This window comes from Symphalangus syndactylus, chromosome 2, assembly GCF_028878055.3.
Source record: "Symphalangus syndactylus isolate Jambi chromosome 2, NHGRI_mSymSyn1-v2.1_pri, whole genome shotgun sequence".
NCBI classification, from domain to species: domain Eukaryota; kingdom Metazoa; phylum Chordata; class Mammalia; order Primates; family Hylobatidae; genus Symphalangus; species Symphalangus syndactylus.
Window position 1 is genome coordinate 83,896,153 of NC_072424.2, and position 26,483 is coordinate 83,922,635.

The 26,483-nt window shown below is 41.6% G+C and overlaps 1 protein-coding gene across 6 annotated transcripts; it reads left to right on the forward strand.

Annotated features, from left to right (window-relative positions):
* Window positions 1-900: 900 nt before the first annotated feature.
* On the forward strand, window positions 901-22,656 carry PRDM1 (PR/SET domain 1). 6 transcript variants are annotated; one of them, XM_055260274.2, is made up of 7 exons: window positions 901-1,312; window positions 2,923-3,171; window positions 10,362-10,481; window positions 14,046-14,298; window positions 19,598-20,706; window positions 21,144-21,272; window positions 21,685-22,656. In XM_055260274.2, the coding sequence occupies exons 1-7, from the start codon at window positions 1,271-1,273 to the stop codon at window positions 22,258-22,260; spliced, it is 2,478 nt and encodes an 825-aa protein (XP_055116249.2). In that variant the 5' UTR covers window positions 901-1,270; the 3' UTR covers window positions 22,261-22,656. The 6 variants fall into 6 exon arrangements, with proteins under 6 accessions (XP_055116249.2, XP_055116255.2, XP_063486722.1 ...); XM_055260280.2 differs by lacking the exon at window positions 21,144-21,272 and having other exon boundaries at window positions 1,036-1,312; XM_063630652.1 differs by lacking the exons at window positions 901-1,312; window positions 2,923-3,171; window positions 10,362-10,481 and adding an exon at window positions 12,703-12,956.
* The last annotated feature ends 3,827 nt before the right edge of the window (window positions 22,657-26,483 follow it).

A 26,483-nucleotide genomic window follows, 5' to 3' on the forward strand; every position in this document is an offset into this window, starting at 1 on the left:
AAAAAAAAACCTACCTATGGTAAGGCAAGCAGGAAAAATGGAAGACCTGGATTTCAATGATCTAACTAATAATTGAAATGGGGTGTTTGCTATGAACATTGTTTCTCTGAATTAAAGGATTCCTTGCTGAAGGCACAAGACCATTGAAGGAAGTAAAGCATCTGGTTTGTTTTGTAATGAGAAGCAGGAATGCAAGGTCCACGCTCTTAATAATAAACAAACAGGACATTGTATGCCATCATCACAGGATGTCCTTCCTTCAACAGAGGACTGACTGGGCTGGAGGAAAAGCTGGCCGGGGCTCAGAATAAGCCCCACTAATTACTGCCTCCGACCGCTTTTCACTTGCAGTGATCAGTTCAATATTCCTCTGAACTGTGAAACGATTAATGCTCTACATTTTACTTACACTCCTGGGAAGTCAGCCTGTGGGTTCTGGGAGGAGAGGAAAGGAAAACAAACATTAATCTGTAGAATTATAACTTTTTCCTATTTCCCTATTTACTAAATAGTTAAAAGAGGAAAGTTAGTTCTGCCAAGTTTGAACGTTAGCAGGAGAAATGGAATGTTACAACTTTTGGGGCGGGGGGCGGGGAAACGTGCGTTACATGCACAACAGCTTGAGGACAAGACAGCTCCACTGTATTACATTAGCTGCAAAAACAATTTAACTTGCTCTTTTGAAGTAAGATTTGTGTCTTTTGTACCTGGGGATTTGAGCTGAGAAATCAGAAACTGTGTAGGTAAATTTTAAGTTTCCTTAATTTAAGGAACGTGCGCCCCCTAATTCTGCCGCGCCAGGAAGGAGGGCGATCTGGAGTGTTTAGAATACAATAGAGCCCAAGTAAGCGTTGAGGTTAAGTGCCTTCAAAGGGAAGTAAGAAGATTCCAAGTCAATGTTGAAATACACAGGCGAAGAGAGGAAGCTCTCGGCGGCTGTGCTAGCAATCTGGGGGAAAGCCCTGGGCTCGGCCAGGTGGTGTTGGCCACGCCCCCACTTCGCGCAGCAGAGTGGCTAAGGAAATCTTAAGCAGGGAGGGGAAGCCAGACGGTTAACACAGACAGTGCTGCCGTGACACTCGGCCCTCCAGTGTTGCGGAGAGGCAAGAGCAGCGAGCGCGGCACCTGTCCGCCCGGAGCCGGGACGCGGGCGCCCGGGCGGCCGGACGAAGCGAGGAGGGACCGCCGAGGTGCGCGTCTGTGCGGCTCAGCCCGGCGGGGGACGCGGGGAGAATGTGGACTGGGTAGAGATGAACGAGACTTTTCTCAGATGTTGGATATTTGCTTGGAAAAACGTGTGGGTACGACCTTGGTAAGGAACTTGAATTTTTTTTTTTTTAATTCTGAAATTGATCTGAAAACTTTCTTTTCTTTTCCTTTATTATTATTATGTTTTTTTTTTTTTTTTTGCTAATGTCGCAGTAGAAACATGCCTCTGCTTTAGTGCACTTAGTGCTGTCAAACATTTGTGAGACTTTCCTAATGAATCATTAACCCTTTCAATTCTAGACATAATTGCCAATTCATTGAAATTTCAGTAGTGGTTCCAGCTCACACTCGTCAAACTATTCCGGGTTGGCTGAAGTTTTCAATTTTATTTTATTTTTAACATGTATTTGGCGTCATGACTCTACATGTTGGAACTAAATAAAAATAAGCAGGTTTGCTTAAATCATAACTGAGAGAAAAATAACTTTGCATCCACCTTTTTTTTTTTAAGAGCATCCTATTTAGAGAAGTGGAAGAATGTAAAAACCTCCTTGAAGGACTTCCACAGAATGTTATGTTTACATTTGAACAAGCACACATTCTTACATGGAAATGATACCCATATTCCTCATTTTTATCAAACATGTCTATATGAGAAAACCCTTACAGAAGTTGTTTACCTTTTTTTGCCTTTGGAAAACACTTTTTTTCTGAGTGTGAGGGAAGATTTGGGGGGAATATCCTCATCAATGTACAAGTGGAAGCAGAGCTTGTCCTCTAAGTCTTCTAAATTTGTTATAACTTTAGTTACAGTAAACTGTAGTACATCAGTGACTTCTGGGAATTCATACACTTTCAGATTTAAATGGAAAGTGCTATTTGTAGCTGAGGGCTCCTAAAGGAATTCTCTCCAGGGAATTTTATTGAACGGTTTTATGTTTTGTTTCTGCCTTTTCAATTTGGTATGAGATGCTTGCAAGTCAGAAGACACTGCAGGCTGTTTTCCCCTTCACCCATTTTTCCTCCTCTTTTCCTGTGGTCCAAGTGATTTCTAAGAGGCCGTAGCTCAGTGATGCTGGCAGGATGCAACCCTTTTCAGTCTTCCATGTGAGAGGATGAAAGAGAGCTCGCAGCAGAGGGAGGAGGCAGTTGTTTTGAAAGTTGTTTTGCGTTGGGAGCTGGTGGGAAAGTTCAGTCTTCCCCATTTGGAAAAGGCAGGCTGGGTTCCGCTCCTGCACCACACGCGCTTTCCATTTTTAGCTTCATTCAGAGGCAGACAGAGCTCCTTCCTCTTCCTCTCCTTGTTTGTGACACTTTTCTGAGGCAGCTTTTCCACTGTGCCGAGGGTCTGGCGGCCATGACCCCAGGCATTCTGGGACACTGGACTCTGTGCCCAGAACATTTTTCTGCCATGAGAGGTAAAGCCAGGGATTGTTCAGAGGTGATTCTTTTTTTTTTTCTTTTCCCCACAGTGAGGTTGCCACATTCTTATTTTTTTTTCTTTTTTTTTTTTTACTAAGAGTAGCATTTAAAAACCTTGCTTCTTTTCAAGGCAGTTTACTTTATACGGCTTTTTGGCTCTTACTCAACTGTACGAAGCACTCTGCATCTACTTTTAAAGTCTTCAGACTACTGTATTAGTCATAGCCTCTCAGAGGGAGCCACAGGAACGGCGGGACAATGGGGATTAAAGGCCTTTCCCTTCTCTTCCAGGCTGCCCCCAAGTGTAACTCCAGCGCTGTGAGGTTTCAGGGATTGGCAGAGGGGACCAAGGGGACCATGAAAATGGACATGGAGGATGCGGATATGACTCTGTGGACAGAGGCTGAGTTTGAAGAGAAGTGTACATACATTGTGAACGACCACCCCTGGGATTCTGGTGCTGATGGCGGGACTTCGGTTCAGGCGGAGGCATCCTTACCAAGGAATCTGCTTTTCAAATATGCCACCAACAGTGAAGAGGTAAGCCTCTGGTTTATTGACAAGAAGATTGGGGACCTGGTGCCATATCTCCCCACTTGCCCTTGAGGCCTTGTATATCTCTGAAAACCTCTGAGAATCTGTAAGTATCAGTAAATAATTGATTGCTCTATTCAATTCTTGCATTGCTTTCTCTTTCCCTAAACCATTTCCTTCTCATTTCCTCCAGCCTTCAACTGTTCCGTACTAATTAGTAAACAGTTAAATATTTTGGCAAATTGACATGTCTTAGAACAGCAACTTGCAGCATAGGGTGGGTGAAATTGTCAGTGAACTTCAAGAAAGCTCTGGGCCCACTGGCCCTAGTGTCCCTGTTGTACAATATCAAGGGAGAAAACTTTTTCTTGGAAAAAAAAATTTTAATGTTTCTTTTGTCTGTCTTTGGTAATTAGTTGGCTTTACTCTTTTTAACAAGCCAGCTTTATTAGCTGGGTTTCTAAAACTATCCTCAAAACTTTGACGTGTTTATGAAGTGAAGTGATGGTATAAGCCGAGAAAGGGGGTCATGTAAAAGTGTCCTCTGTCTGGATGACTTCAGAGCTAACCACTGTTTATCTGCAGCAGCTCCTTTGCTGGGGCTGGGCTGGCAGGCCAATTCCTTACTGGCCTCTGAAGTGGGTACACTCTTTGTTGTTTCAAAGGGGATGAAAACCCAAACTTGGAATGAGCAACTGATTTGTGTTTACCTTTTATATAAAGATTATAGCTAGGCGTGATGTTTAGCTGTGAAATAACTTGCAGAACCACCTCTTGTTTTCAGAATTTGGCTTACTGTAGTTGCGCTTACTAGTCTACTACTGGGTTGAGTTGAATGAAAGGACCCCTCAGCAGACTTCCCATACCACCATTAACACAGAGCACTGTCAATTCTATTACTTCCTTCAGAAAGTAGGGAAAGGGGATGATTGGCCGTAGAAATCCAGAATTTGCTACCGGGACTATTCCTTACAGCCATGTCAAATCACTTTCCCCCTTCCCTAAGGAACAGTATTTGAAGGAATCCGGGAGACTGGGAAATGCTTTGTCTCTTTCCTGTTTGTGTGTCTGAGTCCAGTGTTTTTGGTGAGGGGAGACACAGCTGTCTAAAATTAAATAGAACAACGATGCTCAGTCTTTCTTTTTTCCCCTGCTGCTGGGTGAATGGAGGCAGATTTTATAAAAAATAAAATTTAAATTCTAGTTGTACGTGAATGTTACCAAAAAATTTAACCCCAGAGGTCAGCCTTAATTATACCTCTTCCTGAAAGTAATGCTCTTCTTATAGAAAGTGTCTCAATACGTGGCCGTTGGAATGAAGGTAAGATTTGTTTGGGTATATAAGGTTTGACTATGGCTTTAAAAAGTGTAGCGTGTTTTTTCTCCATATCAAGTTTGACCAAATATTGGTCTGTTCCCAAGGTTCATTTGTGCTGTGTTGCCCTGTCCAGCCCTTTGGGACTGAAATAAAAATCTCCATTCTGTGGGTCATCTTTGCCTTTTAATTCTATAATGTTCTTATCCTCAGTTCAGCTCTTAGCTTAAGTTTTTCAATTTCCATCATTCTCCTTTAAAATCATAGCTAAGTCAAGTAATGCTCTTAGATCATTTAGTTCAAGGTTCAGAAAGATAGTCACTTACCCAGAGGCATATAGGTAAAGCCAGACCGGGGACTTGAAGCAAAGTTCTTCTGACTTCTCCAATGAGTGCTTCTCGATTATGCTACACTGGCCCCTCTTGGTGTCACTGTGGTTTTAGTTATCATCTTAACATATTTCAGACCAATCCTTAAGCTATTTTGTGTTTTTTTCCCTCTGAATGTATAACTTCCTATTTCAATATATTAAGCAACCAAAAAACAGACAATGCCTGTGTTCCTGAAGAAGGTCCTTCGAAACTAACCTAAGAGGTCAGGGTTCTCTTATCCTATTTCCCTATCTTGCATGTAACTGAAGCACTTGAATAGAGGACAGTATATCTTTAAACCCTAATCATAAAGTCAAGCAAGGAGTAAACTTGAATGTAATACTGTCTTAAGCTTGCTCTGGAATTTGTACCTATTTTTCCGTTTCTCTCCTTTGTTTTTGAACTTTGAGAAAGGACAGCTTCCTTTAGAAGGTGAAAGAGGATGGTGGAGTTGAGCCATTAAGGCTAGGATAGCTGCAAACCAGTTCTGGGACGGCAACATTAAGGATTGATGAAATGTTTACATTATCTTTATTCAGTTAGTTCTTTAAGTTCCATGAGCCATTGAAATAGGAAGAATCTTTCTACATGTACTTTTTATCTGACTTATTAATCTTGCCCTTCTTTAAATGTTTTCATTTAAATAGCAAAAGATGTTACAATATGTGCTATTGTGCTGACATACTGGGGAATTTTTTTTTTTACAAGACCATTTTTCATTATGAATTTGTACCATGTGTCAGCACCTTTTTTTTTTTTTTGGTTAAAACAAAACATACAAATCATATTTCTGATCTTGACCCTCATTTTTAGATTGGGTTTAGAATCATTCTGCACCTTTAATGAAAAACTGTTCTTACTTCCTATTTCCAGAACTGAAATCAAATATAGACCTACTATTCAAAACTTTGAAAATGTTTTAAACTGATGGGTTATTCTTTTATGGGGGTTTTCCCCTTGTCCTCCTGAAATAATCTCTTATGACTACTTGACTACAGAAAAATCAGTTCAAGCATTTATATTTTGGAAGCGTTACCCTGTAGAGTTTCTGCCCTCGGTTGAGACTGCTTGCACTCAAGAGGCACTGCGGCTCTGTGAGTCTCACCTCCCTGTATCGTGGCTGATAAACATCAGACAGATCGTGAGGACTCCCTTGGTGTCCATTCTGATCGAAGTCCATTATTAACTCAAGCCATCTGTAAAAAGTATCTCACCATAACATGCAATTCTCTCTTCATGCTGCCTTTTATTTGAGAAATGATGTACCAAGGCATCACCATGTCTCCTTTAATAGAAAGATAATGAAAAAGGAAACCTTCTCCAAACAACTTTGTTCACTTCACTCCTTTTAAAAAATGGGGTGATTGCCGGGCGCGGTGGCTCACGCCTGTAATCCCAGCACTTTGGGAGGCTGAGGACGGCAGATCACCTGAGGTCAGGAGTTCAAGACCAGCCTAGCCAACATGGTGAAACCCCATCTCTTCTAAAAATACAAAAATTAGCCAGGCATGGTGGTGGGCGCCTGTAATCCCAGCTACTTGAGAGGCTGAGGTAGGCGAATTGCTTGAACCTGGGAGGTGGAGTGAGCCGAGATCGTGCCACTGCACTCCAGCCCAGGCAACGAGAGTGAAATTCTGTTTCAAAATAAATAAGTAAATAAATGCCATTGCACTCCAGCCCAGGCAACAAGAGCGAAACCCTGTTTCTAAATAAATAAATAAAATAAAATAAAAATGGGTTGATTGCAGGCTGAAGGTCTTGGTCACTACTGAGTTCTAGTCCTCTCAAGACAAACATTCATATGGTCAAAACAGAATTATAATCTAACGAGTCATTCTTGTAGAGTGGGATTCGCGGGGGGAAAAGAGATAGCTAGTAATTTAAATGATCTTAATGTAATTTGGGGAGAGGATGATCAGATGACATTTAGACTTGGATATAGTTTCTGCTTCAAACCCACTGCTGTGTGTGTCTGTTTGCATACTCTCTAAAGAAGGAATTTGGAAAAAAAAAAAAACAAAAAAAAAAACCTATATTGTCCTTGTTATCAGCCTTCCATTAAGCACTCCAACTCAACCCATCCTAAACTGTAAAATCTCCTTCATTGTGTAAAATTGAAAAGAAGCCCTATGTTTTGTCCGGAAGCTGTGGAAACTGTGGATGGCAGGGTGTGTTCTGTAACTGAGGCCACAGACAGAGACAAATCTGCTCAAGTGGTGGAGGGGTCTGTACCGCACATAAAGAGCTTCTGTGGGAGCAGGTGAAGCAGGGAGGTATTGAAGCCCGGTGTCCTCTTGCTGTTAAGTTTATAGAAGGCACAGAGCGGCCTGTCCCCAGCAGCAATTCTTTAGGACCCTGGTCAGTTCCAGTGAAGTTTCCTTCTTGAGTTAGGTGAACACATTCTTTGTCTTTTTAGCACTGTAAAGTTTAAGGTACACACCAGGTTCCTCCTTAATATTTGCTTGGTTCAAAGATAAACTGTTACAAATTATGGGTCAGGGAGATGGGTAGTCTAAGATGCACATTCTGGATCTTTCTAGGACCAGAGGGAGACTTAGTACTTGGTTTTTCACTTCCCTTTAAAAACAGTCCTGGTTCCTGTTCCCCCTCCAAAGTTACCTGGACAAGCACCATAGTCAGTTTCAGCTTTTATGGCGTCTGTGAATAATGTCTCAGATGTGCATTTGAAATGATGTTTATTGTATATTAGAACACTAGACTTAGAATGGATATAGGTGGTTTGTAAGTGCCTTCCAGTTTTGAAATTTTATGATTTTGTATCTTTATCTATAGGTGTGAATTTGTATGTGCCCTATAGCACTGTATGTAATTGAAATTTAAAATATTAGGGCTCTGTCCCTTTCCTAATGATAACCTAATATTGAAGCTCTTTAATTTGTCTGGGGTTTGAGGATTATCATAGACCTCTCTTCTACCACAGAGCCTTCTCTTTTTAATTGTTCTCCTGTCTTGCCTGTTGAATTGAATTTGTAAGGTTAGAGATGGCAAGAGCTACTTCCGGTGCTGCTTTATAGCTCACTGGTGACAAGTCCATAGCTGTGCTCAAATAGGTATTGGGTAGCTTATGCTTTCTAGCTGACTTCTTTTTGGCACAAGAAAATGTGTGCAAGATTGATAACTGAAAACCTAGAGGCCCACTCTGTAAAAGAATGGCAATTTGGAAGAAGAACCACGACCTCAGTGCAGTGCTCCTTGTTGGTAATCAAGCTCTGACTCCCAAGACACCATCTTTAAGAGACTATAATTTAAAACAAAGTTGATGAACCAGTTAAGTGCCTTTCTTAAAATTACTGCTGTAAAGTAGATATGTTGAAAATATCAACTGCTAATTATTGGCTCACCAACAAATGGCATGATTTGTTTTTCCTGTTTGTCATTCTAATATTATGGAATAATCACTGAAATATGAATGTTAAATGATTTGCGTGTCATAGAATTCAATTCCATTAATTTTCCAAATTAATTAGATTCAATAATAATATGTCCAAAACAATGAGCCTCTGAATAAGTCTACTAAAGCTTTAAATATATATATTTATATCTCAAGACTGCTCTGAGATGCTCTTGTCCCCAGTAGTTTTACTGCCAACAAATACCAATAATGACAAACGGTGATTAAAAGGGCAGATAGATGTAAATGAAGGCAGAGGAGGAGGATGAAATGAACATCTGCTTTTTTCAGCTCTCTGACAGAAATTCTTAAAGGACCAAAAATAACACTCTTGTTTCAACTTATGTTAGGTGTAGGAAAATTTTCTTTTTTTCTCTTTCCAGTCTGAGTATGCTTCATTGATTTGTATATTGAATACTAAATTGTTTTAGAAAAAAAAAAGCCATTTAAGTGGCTGATAAGACACTTAAATGAGAAAAGCTAGTCTGTCACAGGCATGTAGGTGTGCCATATCTATTTAAATAGAGGTTTAAATTATTGATGAGACTTAATGAGGAACTGCTGGTGTATATTATAACCAAAATTGTAGATTCCACTGTGAACAATCTTTGTGCATTGATCGATTCACATATTTGAGTCTACCATTTCAGGTACACAAATGTACAGGAGCTACTGGGGATATAAAAACTGGAAAATAAACATTATCATCTATTACCACTCCCTCCTCCTTGGTCCATTTTAGTAAAGAATTCGGTCAAGTGATTGGTAGGCTATCTTGAATGAGAAGAAAATAAAACTAGGAAAGTGAGAGAATAAAAACCAAAACAAAACTGTAACTGCAAACTGTTGTAAAGGACTACTCACAGAGGAGTTCTATTGAATAGTGACGAATTGCTTCCTGATTCATGGTTGGTGATTTTTTTACCCACTCAAAGAGAAATTTATTATTAAGGAGGAACTGGTATAGTTAACATGTTTCTTTAGCAAGGCCCCACAAAGTAAAATGTGTGATGCATCCAGTCTGAGGTCATTTCCTCAGATCTTAGAACCTACAGCTTTCCTCAGTATAAACTTAATTTCAAAGGAGGGCTTTTGGCCAGGCATGGTGGCTCAGCCTGTAATCTCAGCACTTTGGGAGGCCGAGGTGGGAGGATCGCTTGAGTCCAGGAGTTTGAGACAAGGCTGGGCAACATGGTGAGACCCTTTCTCAACAATAACAACAAAAATTAGCTGGGTGTGATGGTGCATGCCTGTAGTCCCAGCTACTCAGGAGGCTAAGGTGGGAGGATCTCTTGATCCCAGGAGGTCAAGGCTGCAGTGAGCTAAGATCAAGCCACTGCATTCCAGCCTGAGTGATAGAGGGAGACCTTGTCTTTAAAACACAAACACACACACACACACACACGCACACACACAGGGCCTTTGACCACTCTTGAGTAGAAGACTCGAGAAGAACAAAGTAGAAGGCCAGAGAAGAACAAAGTTACTTGAAAGATCTCTTATTAAAGAGAATATACAAGCTATGAAAAAAAAAAACAAGCACACACACACACACAAACCTCATCTGGAATGAAAAAAACATAATGCATTTGGTTTCTGGTTCCTTAGGCTGTTATGGAACAACCAAAGAACATTATTTTGGTTTCTGAGGTCAAAACTATTTTATTCCCCTCAAGCACACTATGCTTATGGTTTGAGGGAGAATGAGAAATAGGAAACTAGGAACAGGCTGAAATGGTCTAATCTTGACCATCTAATTCTGCAGTGTCTTATTCTCATTCTAAAAGAGAATGGTTATCTTCACTGTTCTAGCATAAAAAGTAATGATAAAAATAAAAGATCCTGTATTACCAGACAATAATCTCCTAGACTGTTTTAATGCTTGGTTGAGTATTTGCTTATGATCTCAGACTTTAAAAGATCGTCTCCCCCATGGTGAAACTTGTTAATTATGTAGGCATCATTAATGTCTGTTTACTTATCAAAATTTTATCATTGTTAGTTGTATTACTACTTGACAGTCCAATTTATTTAATTGAAAAGATTGATTAACATTTTATAGTTAAAGTAATTGTTTCCTGTGTTTTTTCCTGTTTAGGTTATTGGAGTGATGAGTAAAGAATACATACCAAAGGGCACACGTTTTGGACCCCTAATAGGTGAAATCTACACCAATGACACAGTTCCCAAGAACGCCAACAGGAAATATTTTTGGAGGGTAAGTAAGGGAAATTTCTTCAGACCCATTAAATGTTAGGAAAAAATGGAGCTAAAAGAGCAGGGTGGCTCACATTTCTCATCCTGTGCTGAGAAATGCTGGGGTTCACCCATAAGTATCCAGCATCCCCACGGACACAGGGAATTCTGAACAAATGTGATGAAACCGATTAAATGTTTGACCTGTAGGTGGTAAGTGATGGAGATACGGGCTATATGTGAATCTTGATTTTTGCAATTCATTAGAGCTTTGTAATGAAAGGAAACAGTTTGTTGCTTGCTTTAAGGATAGGTTCATTTGCATTTCTCTGCAAGGAAGTAGTAATGAGTCACCAAGCCTTAGATTTCACCCCTTTTTGATTTCTTGCTGACTTAATTTTAATTGAATGGAAGAGTTATCACAAATGAATTATCCTTTTTTTTTTTGAGATGGAGTCTCGCTCTGTCGCCAGGCTGGAGTGCAGTGGCGCGATCTCGGCTCACTGCAACCTCCGCCTCCCAGGTTCAAGCAATTGTCCTGCCTCAGCCTCTCGAGTAGCTGGGACTAAGGTGCGCGCCATGATGCCCAGTTAATTTTTGTATTTTTAGTAGAGACGGGGTTCCACTATGTTGGCCAGGATGGTCTCCATCTCTGGACCTCGTGATCCGCCCGCCTTGGCCTCCCAAAGTGCTGAAATTACAGGCAAGAGCCACCGCGCCCAGCCAGGAATGACACAAATGAATTACCTTAAAAGTAAATGCCATTAAGGAAGGATAGCTGAAAGATGGGTTGAGGGGAATGGAGGACCACAGAACTAGTCCTATTTAAATACATGTGCATGGTAAAACGATTCCATTTGACAATAGGTTAATTATCTTATAGCATAAGGAAAATGCTTAGCAGTCATATGCAAGATGATAAGCTTTCCTATAGCATCCAACCAAAAGATCTAGCCAGTACAATTTCCTTTGCTATATTAGGGTTAGAAAGGCCCCTAGAGGTGAACTAATTAGATGGAATCCTTGAATAAAAGCCTGGATTAGCAGTGAACAGAAAAAAGTCAGATTGCTTTCCTTCTTCTCATAGATGTCTTAGGGATATTTAGTTTCCTCTGAAGATAAAGAATTTAGTAAGCGTTTTTTTGTGCATACTTACATGAAATGTACATTATTTGAATTCTTTAAAAAGAAACAGCTGCATGATAACAAAAATTATGTTATGCTTGCTTTCGCTGGCATTTTTGCCTAGAACAATTATATCATTCGGACAAGAAGCTATTCCTAAGAAACAATATTTTTAATCCAGGAAGTTTTTCATTTTTAGAAATTTATCTTACTATTTCCCAAGCAAAAGAGGATAGTTACAGATTCACTAAGAATCATGTGCTCACAATTTTTATTTAATAATTATTCCTCCTTAAAATATTAATCACCTGACTTACAATGGTGGAACTATGAGTGCATTTTTGCCTTTATTGTCAATAACGTCTTCTCAGAAGTGAGCCGCAAAGGTGCATAGTTCTTGGAGTTAAAGGTCTGAATTAAGACAATCCAGCATAAGTCTCATTAATGTGTGATTATTTTGAGAAAAGGCCAGAAGCACCTAAGAACCTCCCCTCACTGTCCAGTTCCCTGTTTCATTTAAAGATTCACTATAAGTAACTGAAAGGCTTTCCTTGGGAGGATTTATTTGAATCAGGCTTTCACATGCAAAGGATATTGTAGAACATCTCGTTTTTTCTGGCAGGAATATGAACATCTGTTGTGAGGAAAGAAAAAGTTTCATGCAAATTACACAGCCAAAGAAGGGATGTTCAAGTTGAGAAACCAGTGACATTTCTTGTAACTGTACTATGAATCAGCGCATTTTAATCTTCTAGATAATATATGGAAGTGCAGGAAGGTGGTAGGACACGGTGTTCATTTTACGTATGCGTTATTTTATTTTATTGTGTGTCAGTGACTTCATGGCACCGACATTGCTGTTTTTAAATGAGGATACAGTAAATTGCAGTCCGAGGAAGGCTAACTGGAATCAACATACCCGTAGCTTTAGAAAGCAGTTTCCGCACCAGCGAAGAGTACAAGAGCGATGGAACCCCATGTTCCTGGAAGTTTGCACATCAGAGTAAACAAACTTGAAAACCCCTCTTGATAGCAGAATTCACCCAGCCTTGTTCCATTTTCTCTTAACAAAACACACCGCAAAAGCTCTCACAAGCTGCTTTGATGAAGCCACATGTATTTCCCCCTTCACAATTTACAGGAAGTTACTCTTAAAAGAAAGTGATTCTGGTGTTTACCGCCTGTGTTAAAGGGACAGAGTTCCTTTTTATTTCTGATAACGTTTGAGCGAAATACAGAAACTATCTGTGGACTAGCATAGTCGGTACGTGAGTAAGGAAAAGCAATAACCTGCTGTCCAGTGAGTACAAAATTCCTGCTACGAACAGTGCCTTACTACTGCTTGGAGACTGCAAGTCGCAGATCACACTAGGTATTGACTGATTGTATATGTATAAGGAAATTTCTTAAAGTCTAAAGTAAAGGTGGTACCTCCTAAAAAGAGGGAGACAGAAGACTTTGTGTGGAAGGATAAGGAGTGGGTTTATAGTTTCAGTAAGAGTGTACGTTTTAATTTTTCTTCTTCCTCTGCCTCTTTGCCAAGTAGCCTGAGTGCATCTGTTAACCAGAAGTAGTATCACTCTAGGACAAACTTCAAATTCTTCATTCTGTGTTGCCTTTAAGGAACAACATACTTTCTTCCTGTTCTTTTTCCAAAAACACACGCCTATGGCTCTGTGTGTGGTGTTTTAGCCAGCCTCCTCCCAGATAAGGGGTTCCCTTCCCTCCTTTGCATTGAAAGGAAAGTGCAAGTCTGGACATGTTTATCAAGAGGAAAAGTGACTTCTTAGTAATAGACTGTCAAATTCTGGCTGCTGCCCCAGTGTTCGCTTTGTTATGGCAGGTGAAGTTCACCTTTGCCCCACCCAGTGTTTCCACAAAAAGGCAAGGTTCCAAGTATTCATATGAACAAGTGTTACTTTAGGACTTGGAGGGTTGGGGGTGGAGGATGTTTGCATAGTTGAAGCCTTGGGCGGGGGTGTAGGAAACGGCGAGTACAGAGGCCATAGAAAAAGCTGAGACTCAGTTTGACGTCGTCAGCCAGCTTGGTCTTCTACCCAGTGACTCAAAGCACTAAAAGTCAGCATAATCGGAACTGAAGTCAGTAGCATCGCCCATTTGCCATTCACTGCAGTAGCAAAAGTAGTACTCTGTGGTGGGTTAATCGGTTTGAGGCAGCTCCTTAAATGAACATTTGTGTTTCATTTTTCTGTTATTTTCCCGAACATGAAAAGACGATAAAACTGAAATGGAAAAGGTAACTGACAAAGTGTGCCTTACCTGTTTCCGTCCTGATTTCTGCTGATTCAAGACTATTCTGGCTAAACTGATTTGATCCTTTTTCTAACTAGGCAGTAGGGGATCAGAAATCACACACGGTACTGGCTGTGTTTATTCTGAGAGGTGCTGGGGAGCTTTGGGTCTGACTTCCTTTTACATGCCTGTCTTCTCTTTTGGACAGATCTATTCCAGAGGGGAGCTTCACCACTTCATTGACGGCTTTAATGAAGAGAAAAGCAACTGGATGCGCTATGTGAATCCAGCACACTCTCCCCGGGAGCAAAACCTGGCTGCGTGTCAGAACGGGATGAACATCTACTTCTACACCATTAAGCCCATCCCTGCCAACCAGGAACTTCTTGTGTGGTATTGTCGGGACTTTGCAGAAAGGCTTCACTACCCTTATCCTGGAGAGCTGACAATGATGAATCTCAGTAAGTGGATTACCGAACAAAAAAATAAAAAATGCCAGTAATGTCGGTTCTGCCCCTGTGAACTAATAACATGTTGTTTAATTATACGGCGTCGTCATGTGTTGGATGAAGTAGGTGGCTTAAGCTAGGGACTAGGAAGAGGAAAAACATTTTTTGAGTCCCTATTAACTATTATGAAACTTGATAATTAAAAAAAAAAAAAATATATATATATATATATATATATATATATATATATATATGAGGAGCTACCTTGAGTTTTGAATTCAGGACGTTACAGGAAGAAATATATGTCCAATTCTAATTTATCCAAAAGCAGTTGGGAGAATTACAGGGATTGGCCCAGACATGCTGCGTATGCAAGGTATAGCCCTCATCTGTGGTGCTTTGGCAGGGCTTAGACTGCATCAAAATATTTATAGATGTACATTTGAGTGTACAGTTAGGCTCTGATGTGGAACATTGTAAGATCATTGCTAGAAAAACTTTGTCATAATTTTTCAATATTATTCTAAGTGAATAACCGTAAAGATTTTATATCTTAGCTTCCTTCCTTACAGTAAAAAAACTATCTGATCTCTTGATCAGTATTATAGTAGCCACCTATCACTTTATCTTAACAAATTCTCAATTCCTTAGGTTTATGTGCTTTTACTTCTTTTATTTGATTAAAATTGCTGTCATGACCTTTCTCTGCAGAGGGCTGCATCATCTTGGTCATTCTCAAGTGATCTCTGAGCAATTTAAGAATTGCCATAAGATTCTAACCTCTGCTGTAACTATGGTTGGGTATTCTTGGTTAGACCACTAAATCTTATTAGCAGTTTTAAAAAACAGTTCCTTTTGGTTTAGAAGTTAAGACTAGATGCTGAAGTTTTTGTAACTTTTGGTTTTGATATCATTTCAGACTTAAAACATTTTAAGAAAAGGACAAAGAATTTCAACTTACCCTTTACCCAGGTTTACCAATTATTGATAAGTATATCCGTTTGCTTTACCGGAAGGCTAAATTGTTTTAGTTCTCATTTTCACCTTTGAGACATTTGGAATAAATATCAATGTTAACATAAATTGGAATTTTGACTTTGATTTTAGGACCAATGAACAAGCCAAGTACTTACCCTAGTCATATATAATCCAACTGTATGGTTATTTGGTATTCATTCCACACTTCATTTTTACTTGATCTCCCTTAAGATTGCAAGATTGTGTTTGCAGTTTTCTGAAAATCTGGGGCTATAAAAGCATCAGGACCTCCCCTGGAGGGGAGGTCGTGTGTTTGGGGTCCTTACACAACAGGTTACCCTTGAGCTTCAGGAAAAGAACTGGCTCCCAGTTCCCCAGTTCCAGCTTGATGGGTCTAATCAGGTCCTGACCAAAAAGGTGGCAGTTCTTTTCCCTCATGTCTCTTCAGCACTCCCCGAGACTCTGGAGACTCTGTCATATCCCTAGGGCTGAGCCTCCCAGGAGCTATTCGGCTATTTTGGCATCTGTGTATGCCAGGCCCAGTGCTGAGGACCTAGTAACAAATGACAAATGCACAGGCACAGCAGCATTTTTGTGGAACTCATATCCCAGCTGTGTATCTCAGGAGAAGCGCACAGCTCCCTCCTGGCTTTCTTAACATAGTGAGCCACTTCTGCTTAAGGGTCTCCTTACATTCCTTGTGTTTAATCATTCATGGGTTCAGAGGAAAGTCTTCTGATTTTTACTTTTCTTTAAACAGTTCATTTGAGGTGACCTTCCCCAGTGACTTTGCACCAACCACCAAGAAACTTTTTTGCATGCTTCCCGCACCCTGTGCCAATCAAGGGAAGGGTTTAAAGGCCTGGTGTTTTTATTCCTCAAGGAAAGGTTTCGCACAGTATTTTAAGGTTCAAGTGCTTCTACTTTGTGTTCAGAAGCAACTGTCATATATACTGTGAAATGACACCTTTTATTTATCCCTCTTTATTTATGCAGTATATCCCCTTTTATTTTGGCAGAATTTTTTCTAAATGGTGGTTTAACATTGTCAAGCACATTTCATTGTCCAATATTCATAGTAAAGAATGAGAGTTAACAATAACCAGTCACATTAAAACAAGATTCCTGCTGCCAGTTGTGAAACCAGTTGTCTTAGGCGTGGCAGCTGATGATTGAGACTGTGATCAGAAAAATTTCCACTATTTCATCAGGCCTAATAGGTAGATTGTGTCTCCAAATGAATTGTGTTGGGTTTCCTTGCTTAAAGCACAATAGAGGTGGTGCAAGAATCTCCATGAGGGCTTAAATGGCAGTGATGGTTCAGGCGGTAGAGTTTGGAGAAGAAGGGATTTGAAACAAACCAAAGGAAAGAAAAGTAAGGAGCCAGAAGTCACAAACTGGCATTTTTCTAAAAACAAAGGAAAAGGAATAAAAGAACTAATAAGTTTGAAACCCCTACCCCTCCCAAATTTGGCGGGGGGGGGGGGAGTATTTTTTTTCTATCTATCTAACTAACCCATCTAGAAAACAGTTGACCAAATTATAGACTTCTAAATGTTAATCTGCTTTCTCAGTTTCAGTTGAAAAGAGACTTTGTTTTGCCTACTGCAGAACTTCTAGGTTCTTTCTTATAGTCTTGGGGTTCTTATTATAGATCGAAAATGTGAGTCGGCATAATTAAGCCATTCGGAGTCTTCAGAAGCAGTTCACTCTTGAAATGACTCCGTCCGCCTACAGCCATTTAAGATTTCAGAACAAAAACAGATCTTGATTTTCTTTTTCATGTTAACTCAAGCTGCTGCTGAGTGGGAGAGTCAGAAATGACACCAGCTCCACTGATTACTCAGCTGCTGAAGGATGATTTTTTAAAATGCACCTTTACTGTATATGGACTTCCTAATTTCCACCTGTAGAGCATCTTAGGGAGGCTAACATGTCACTCTGGATGTTCTTTTAGAATAAGATGCAAATCTATTTTTCTGAAGGCATTAGAGATAGCAAACATTTATTGTGAGTTTACTATATACTAGGCACTGTGCTAAGTGTTTTGCATAGTAAGTTTGAAATTCTGGCTTTTTTGTTGGCCCAGTTGTAAATTTCATATCAGTTTAATATTCAAATTATATTAAGGTACTTAAGAAGAATCCCTGGCTAAATGTGAGGGGCAGTGCCACAGATGGACTGAAACTTTATGCTTATTGCACATTTATGCTATTATTATTTGTTAAATTATAGAACCAAGGGAGTACGGAAGCCCCTGGAAAAAATATGAGACTTAGATACATAATTTGCCACCTAAAAATGGCTCAAAGTCATGAGGGTAAAGTTTTTTGTATTTCCATTTTATTCGAGTGGCATCATTTTTAAAAATCATTATTAATTTGACCTATATAGATGTTTCCAAATCATTCTTTTTCACCTTCATAAAATTCCTTCCTGTGGCTGTGAGATGCCTTGCCTATCAGTTTTCAAGCTTAGTTGTCTCTCTCATCCTTTACCATTTTAGCTTTAAAAAACAAAAGTGACAATTAGAACTTCCTGCCTGCTGGGCCTCACTGAAAGACTGATATTGGCCTGATAAGGAGATATTTATTTTGGTTTAGTGGCTTCAGAAATGCTTCTCCCTCAGCAAGCTTTCCATCACGCCCCCCCGTCAGCATCTTCCCCTGATAGCGTTCTTCTCTGTGTTTATTCTGGGGCTTCAGGCTCGCCCAGGAAGAACTGATAACAGCTGGCAGGAGATAACATTCTCTGAGGGGCTCTCAAATTGGAATCGAATCCCTCAAGCCAGTCAGTCTAGAGAATACATTTGAAGGGTTCAGTTCTGGAGTTTCACAGAGTTCCTTTCTAGACCTGTCAGATAGCAAGCCTGGAGTTCTTTCTCGACCAAATTCAAGCAGGGACATTTTTTAGACGATGAAGGATATTTGCACAAAGGCTTCAGCGCGATCCCCCAAACCTGCTGCCTCTGAAGGCATCTCCACACATCGACAGCCAATGCCTTCAGTGCGTTCCTAGGGCAGGTGTCCTGGCTTGAGTGACTGCCCTCCAATAATCAGAGCTCAAACTAAACATCGTATGTTTTACTTTTGGTTTCCAGGCAAGGCTGAGCAGGGAATTTTCAGTTTTCCCTGCCCAGATGGGCGTTTTTTCCTGAAGGCATAATTTATTGTGTAGCGAGGAGACAGGGCTGACTGTGGCAGGGATAGTCTAGAACTGTCCTCATTGCTGCTGTTCCTAAATAGTATCTTTACCAAGTAATAACGTGCCGTCTTTGGGAATAAGTGCTTTCCTCTTAGCCTGTTCTGTTTTCTTGGGTGCGCTAAGTAATTGAACTGGCTCAGGAAGTACCTATTGTGGTTTGGCAGAGGTGACTGTCACGCCTTGTGACTCCAGGGGCCAGCACTGCTGGGATCCTGGCTAGACCAGACAGAGCCTTGGTGAAGTGCTTAGGCTGTCTGCACATTGCGAGGGAGGTGGTATTCACTTCGCTAAGCTCCTTGGCATAGGCAGTTTGAACAGGGCTTTATCAAATTCGTATTCAACAAGAGTAGAGGCGAAAATTGATGACTGTGTATTACTTGAAATGAGTCTTAATCTTTCACATTTAGTTCTCAGGGTATGCTGATTTCCTTTAGGTAAACCATGAGCATCAGAAAGACTTTTATTAACCTATGACAGGGTCCCCACCCCAGTATTTTTCCACTCCATTAAAATGGAAGCTTTTTTTTTTCTTTTTTTTTCTTTTTTGAGACAGAGTTTCACTCTTGTTGCCCAGTCTGGAGTGCAATGGCACAATCTCAGCTCACCACAACCTCTACCTCCCGGATTCAAGTGATTCTTCTGCCCCAGCCTCCCAAGTCGCTGGGATTACAGGCGTGCGCCACCACACCCAGCTAATTTTGTATTTTTAGTAGGGAGGGGGTTTCTCCATGTTGGTCAGGCTGGTCTTGAACTTCCAACCTCAGGTGATCTGCCCACCTCGGCCTCCCAAACTGCTGGGATTACAGGCGAGAGCCACCGCATCCAACATAGGCTGTCTTACTCCAGCTTAAACAGCAGTTTTCTATCATAAGGTCTGTACTAATGAAAACAGAATCATCCAATCATCCAAGGCTGCTGTTTGTTCTGTCCATGCTGCCATTGTCCCCATTTTGCTGAGGAGGAAATGGAAGTGCACTTTTGAGTGACTGGCCCAGAGGCCTCTAGAATGAGTGCGCGATTGCGTCGCCAGCTGGTACTCAGGTTTTCTCAAGAAGAAGGAGCAACTTTGGCAGTTTTGCTTCAGTTCTCTCTAGCCCTCTGTGTAATCACCCCTTTTTCTTTATTTCAGCACAAACACAGAGCAATCTAAAGCAACCAAGCACTGAGAAAAATGAACTCTGCCCAAAGAATGTCCCAAAGAGAGAGTACAGCGTGAAAGAAATCCTAAAATTGGACTCCAACCCCTCCAAAGGAAAGGACCTCTACCGTTCTAACATTTCACCCCTCACGTCAGAAAAGGACCTCGATGACTTTAGAAGACATGGGAGCCCCGAAATGCCATTCTACCCTCGGGTCGTTTACCCCATCCGGGCCCCTCTGCCAGAAGACTTTTTGAAAGCTTCCCTGGCCTACGGGATGGAGAGACCCACGTACATCACTCGCTCCCCCATTCCATCCTCCACCACTCCAAGCCCCTCTGCAAGAAGCAGCCCCGACCAAAGTCTCAAGAGCTCCAGCCCTCACAGCAGCCCCGGGAATACAGTGTCCCCTGTGGGCCCCGGCTCTCAAGAGCACCGGGACTCCTACGCTTACTTGAACACGCCCTACGGCACGGAAGGTTTGGGCTCCTACCCTGGCTATGCACCCCTGCCCCACCTCCCGCCAGCTTTCATCCCCTCGTACAACGCTCACTACCCCAAGTTCCTCTTGCCCCCCTATGGCATGAATTGCAATGGCCTGAGCGCTGTGAGCAGCATGAATGGCATCAACAACTTCGGCCTCTTGCCGAGGCTGTGCCCTGTCTACAGCAATCTCCTCGGTGGGGGCAGCCTGCCCCACCCCATGCTCAACCCCACTTCTCTCCCGAGCTCGCTGCCCTCAGATGGAGCCCGGAGGTTGCTCCAGCCAGAGCATCCCAGGGAGGTGCTTGTCCCGGCGCCCCACAGTGCCTTCTCCCTTACCGGGGCCGCCGCCAGCATGAAGGACAAGGCCTGTAGCCCCACAAGCGGGTCTCCCACGGCGGGAACAGCCGCCACAGCAGAACATGTGGTGCAGCCCAAAGCTACCTCAGCAGCGATGGCAGCCCCCAGCAGCGACGAAGCCATGAATCTCATTAAAAACAAGAGAAACATGACCGGCTACAAGACCCTTCCCTACCCGCTGAAGAAGCAGAACGGCAAGATCAAGTACGAATGCAACGTTTGCGCCAAGACTTTCGGCCAGCTCTCCAATCTGAAGGTAGGCCTTGAGAGAGAGCAGTCCAAGGGGCTGTGAGTGCGTGCTTGTGTTTGTATTTAGCTTGCTTCCCATGGGGTATTGCTTGCATTTGCAGTAGTATGAACCCCCGGTTGGGGATAGTGGGTATGGATTCTGCCTGGCTTTTGCCACTTCTAGCTCTTTGACTTTGGACAAGTGACTTCCCTTCTCCTGATTTTCTTCTGAATAATAAAACAATTAGGGGTTTGGACTAGAAGATGAGGTGAAACTCCCTGCGAGCCTGTGATTTTTGTGCTTTTAAGAAAAATACCGTTCTGAAAACATGAAGATTTCTTCTTTTTAAGACTGTCTTGATGCTTTTCTTAAGATATTTGCATCAACACTTGAGTCTTGGAGCAGAAATGTTAGGTCTCAGAGCCAGCTTGAGGGCAGAGCTAACACATGTGGCTTCTTCCCAGGTCCACCTGAGAGTGCACAGTGGAGAACGGCCTTTCAAGTGTCAGACTTGCAACAAGGGCTTTACTCAGCTCGCCCACCTGCAGAAACACTACCTGGTACACACGGGAGAAAAGCCACATGAATGCCAGGTGCGCAGTATTTTCTGGGTAGACCTTCTGACCTTTGTAGAAAATGTCTGTGAGTCACCCTCCCATGTCCTTTACAGCCCGTAGTTAAAGCCAACACCAGATTCTGCCTTGTCCCATCCTGGGCTGATGGCACTATGGGCCTTCCCAGTACTCTGTGTCTGCTGATGACTTGAGATGGCACAGGCAGCTTCTAGTGGGTGGGAAAATGGTAGTGGAAATAAACAGCCCCTCATGTGCCGTGTGCCCACATCCCCGTTTGCTTAATACCACACTGGAGGTGCCACAAGGAGGCTTCTCACTTCCTAGGTTGCTGGGCGTTGGCCTGTAAGCCTGCCCCTCCCATTGGCAACTCTTAATCTTCTGGCCTTCCTGTCTCCCTTCCCTGCTGTCTCTCTCCTCCCCTACACTGTAGGTCTGCCACAAGCGATTTAGCAGCACCAGCAATCTCAAGACCCACCTGCGACTCCATTCTGGAGAGAAACCATACCAATGCAAGGTGTGCCCTGCCAAGTTCACCCAGTTTGTGCACCTGAAACTGCACAAGCGTCTGCACACCCGGGAGCGGCCCCACAAGTGCTCCCAGTGCCACAAGAACTACATCCATCTCTGTAGCCTCAAGGTTCACCTGAAAGGGAACTGCGCTGCGGCCCCGGCGCCCGGGCTGCCCTTGGAAGATCTGACCCGAATCAATGAAGAAATCGAGAAGTTTGACATCAGTGACAATGCTGACCGGCTCGAGGACGTGGAAGATGACATCAGTGTGATCTCTGTAGTGGAGAAGGAAATTCTGGCCGTGGTCAGAAAAGAGAAAGAAGAAACTGGCCTGAAAGTGTCTTTGCAAAGAAACATGGGGAATGGACTCCTCTCCTCAGGGTGCAGCCTTTATGAGTCATCAGATCTACCCCTCATGAAGTTGCCTCCCAGCAACCCACTACCTCTGGTACCTGTAAAGGTCAAACAAGAAACAGTCGAACCAATGGATCCTTAAGATTTTCAGAAAACACTTATTTTGTTTCCTAAGTTATGACTTGGTGAGTCAGGGTGCCTGTAGGAAGTTGCTTGTACATAATCCCAGCTCTGCAAAGCTCTCTCGACAGCAAATGGTTTCCCCTCACCTCTGGAATTAAAGAAGGAACTCCAAAGTTACTGAAATCTCAGGGCATGAACAAGGCAAAGGCCATATATATATATACTTATTTACACCTGTGTCTATATATTTGCCCCTGTGTATTTTGAATATATGTGTGGATATGTTTGCATAGCCTTCCCATTACTAAGACTATTATGTAGTCATAATTATTTTTTCAATGATAATCCTTCATAATTTATTATACAATTTATCATTCAGAAAGCAATAATTAAAAAAGTTTACAATGACTGGAAAGATTCCTTGTAATTTGAGTATAAATGTATTTTTGTCTTGTGGCCATTCTTTGTAGATAATTTCTGCACATCTGTGTAAGTACCTAAAATTTAGTTAAACAAATCTATGACTTCCATCAACCTCTTTCTCTAATAATGGTTTGAAAATGAGGTTTGGGTAATTGCCAATGTTGGACAGTTGATGTGTTCATTCCTGGGATCCTGTCATTTGAACAGCATTGTACATAACTTGGGGGTATGTGTGCAGAATTACCCAAGAATAACTTAAGTAGAAGAAACAAGAAAGGGAATCTTGTATATTTTTGTTGATAGTTCATGTTTTTCCCCCAGCCACAATTTTACCGGAAGGGTGACAGGAAAGCTTTACCAACCTGTCTCTCTCTCCAAAAGAGCAGAATCCTCCCACCGCCCTGCCCTCCCCACCGGGTCCTGTGGCCATTCAGAGCAGCCACATGACTTTGCATCCATTGTATTATCAGAAAATGTGAAGAAGAAAAAAATGCCATGTTTTAAAACCACTGCGAAATTTTCCCTAAAGCATAGGCGGCTTTGTGTGTGTGAGGTTTGGGGGCTTGAGTCTGGGTGGTGTTTTGTTGCTGGTTTTTGTTGCTTTTTTTTTTTTTGTAATGTCAGAATTGCACAAACATGGTGCTCTACCAGGAAGGATTCGAGGTAGATGGGCTCAGGCCACACTTTAAAAACAAACACATAAACAACAAAAAAACGGGTATTCTAGTCATCTTGGGGTAAAAGCGGGTAATGAACATTCCTATCCCCAACACATCAATTGTATTTTTTCTGTAAAACTCAGATTTTCCTCAGTATTTGTGTTTTTACATTTTATGGTTAATTTAATGGAAGATGAAAGGGCATTGCAAAGTTGTTCAACAACAGTTACCTCATTGAGTGTGTCCAGTAGTGCAGGAAATGATGTCTTAGCTCATGATTTGCTTCTCTAGAGGAGAAACCGAGTATATGTGCTCCAGCAAGATAGACTTTGTGTCATTCTATCTTTTATTCTGCTAAGCCCAAAGATTACATGTTGGTGTTCAAAGTGTAGCAAAAAATGATGTATATTTATAAATCTATTTATACCACTATATCATATGTATATATATTTATAACCACTTAAATTGTGAGCCAAGCCATGTAAAAGATCTACTTTTTCTAAGGGCAAAAAAAAAAAAAAAAAGAACAATCCTTTCTGAGACTTTGCTTAATACTTGGTGACCTCACAATCACGTCGGTATGATTGAGCACCCTTGCCTACTGTAAGAGACCCTAAAACCTTGGTGCAGTGGTGGGGACCACAAAACAACCAGGGAGGAAGAGATACATCATTTTTTAGTATTAAGGACCATCTAAGATGGCTCTATTTTTTTCTGCCACTTCATGATTATGTGGTCACACCCAAGTCACAGAAATAAAAAACTGACTTTACCACTGTAATTTTTCTTTTTCCCTCCTTAATAAATACTGATACATCACTCTTCAATCTATTTTATAATTATATTTGACATTTTGTTCACATCAACTAATGTTCACCTGCAGAAGAGAACAAATTTCGAATAATCCAGGGAAACCCAAGAGCCTTACTGGTCTTCTGTAACTTCCAAGACTGACAGCTTTTTATGTATCAGTGTTTGATAAACACAGTCCTTAATTGAAGGGTAAACCAAAGCATCACGTTGACATTAGACCAAACACTTTTGATTCCCAACTACTTGTTTGTTCTTTTTCTCCTTTTGTGCTTTCCCGCAGTGAGAATTTTTATAAAGACTTCTTGCTTCTCTCACCATCCATCCTTCTCTTTTCTGCCTCTTACATGTGAATGTTGAGCCCACAATCAACAGTGGTTTTATTTTTTTCCTCTACTCAAAGTTAAAACTGACCAAAGTTACTGGCTTTTTACTTTGCTAGAACAACAAACTATCTTATGTTTACATACTGGTTTACAATGTTATTTATGTGCAAATTGTCAAAATGTAAATTAAATATAAATGTTCATGCTTTACCAAAATTTGTCTAGTGTCTTGAGTGAAGGGTCAGTGAGTGACATCTTCTCCATACTGTACAGTTGGCACCAGACCAAATTTTGAACACGATGCAATTTGCCTCTCCCCTGCCCCCACCCCTGTTCTTCAGCAGCACCCTCTGGGATGCCCTGATCTCCCCCAGCTCCTTCCAGGAGTATATTTGGGCGTGATCTGACAGCATCGATCTGTCTCTCACAACTAAGATTTTTCTTTATGAACGATAAAAATGTTCTCTAAAGGAGGCATTTCAAGCATCAGCCAGTAAGTGGGAGATGATTTGTTTGCTTTGTGAACTTTTACATTTTATTTTGTCAATGGACGTGGGGTGGTGAGCAGATAAGGAGGACTTGGATCACTTCCAGAAATGCCCTGCTAGCTTGTGCCAGTCTGTGTGCGTGTGTGGAGACTAAGCCCACTTATGGGTGTGGGGCCCTGGGAAGCTGGGTCAGGGAACACTTTGCCCATTGGTGACGGCAGCTTCAGTAGCTTCCTCTGGGCAGGCCATGGGGAGTGCCCTACAGCCCATGTTTACTCCTTCACATGTAAGTACATTTGCTATTTGCTGCTTGTCCTTTTTTTTTTTTTTTTTTTTTGAGACAAGTTTTTGCTCTGCCACCCAGGCTGGAATGCAGTGGAACGATGATGTCTTATTGCAGCCTTTATCTCCCAGGCTCAAGCCATCCTCCCACCTCATCCTCCCGAGTAGCTGGGACTACAGATGTGTGCCCCCAGGCCCAGCTAATTTTGTCTGTTTTTGATAGAGACAGTCTCACTATGTTGCCCAGACTGGTCTCCAACTCCTGGACCCAAGCAATCCTCCTGCTTCGGCCTCCCAAAGTGCTGGTATTACATGCATGAGCCACCGCACCTGGCCTACTTGTGCATTTAAAACCAGTTTCCAGAAAGCTACTTTCCCAGAATCTGAGCATTGTTAGTGTGAGAGCCAGGTATCTTGGTGGTATGGCCACGTGGCCCTATGTGATGGGAACAAGTCTACGTGCTTAGCCATTCACGCTCCAGAAACTAACCTGTCTCCAGAGAAAAGGCCCACATAAATTCGAGTCTTAATTGATAGATGTAAGTAGGAGATGCTTCTAGAAAAGTGATAGTGCATTCAGTGAAAAGAAAATCTAAAAGCTCTTTGCAAGTGGTTTTCATGCTTCCCGTTTCATCTATTAGCAAATTTATGGTTTTATGCGCATGCTGACTGCATGTTAAGAAAATAATGCTCCTGCTTACATTTGGACACTCAAAACTGCCTGATGCTTTGTTTTTAATGTTTCTTCTTTAAATTCACTTAAACATCTGTGCCAAGAATTTGAAATGCTGCCAACATGTAACTGTGGAGTTAAGAAAACCAGAACCCTATTGTCATAAACGTGCCAAATGGTGCTGGTTATACTCCTAAATTCTACAGAACAATTGTGGTAATAATTTTTCAAAACAAAGCCCAATAGGATCCTGACAGTAACAGCTAACTACCATAAATCATAGTTCTTTACTTGGTAAATCATTTCTTTTTTTTCCTTGAGAGTTATATATCTTGGGAACACTTGTGGACTTAGCTGTTTAATGAAACATTACATAAAAAGATAATATTCACTAATGAGCCCAAGTCCACCCAGCCAAAGTCCATACCGTTGGATCAAGACTTCATCCAACTGTTTGTAGGACAAAGTAAGACTGAAGAAGTCACCTTTTTCTGTGTTTACCTTTAATAAAATAAAAACTCTGTGCAGAAATGATGCATTTAATTCCCTACCATAAGGCAATATATAGAATATACAGCACC

Bases quoted from the DNA above. Each gene is read 5' to 3' on its own strand.
- PRDM1 (XM_055260274.2), top strand. From the start codon at position 1,271: ATGTTGGATATTTGCTTGGAAAAACGTGTGGGTACGACCTTG. The intron at 14,299-19,597 runs GTAAGTGGATTA...TCTTTATTTCAG, and splicing joins GCTGACAATGATGAATCTCA to CACAAACACAGAGCAATCTA. The intron at 20,707-21,143 runs GTAGGCCTTGAG...GCTTCTTCCCAG, and splicing joins GCCAGCTCTCCAATCTGAAG to GTCCACCTGAGAGTGCACAG.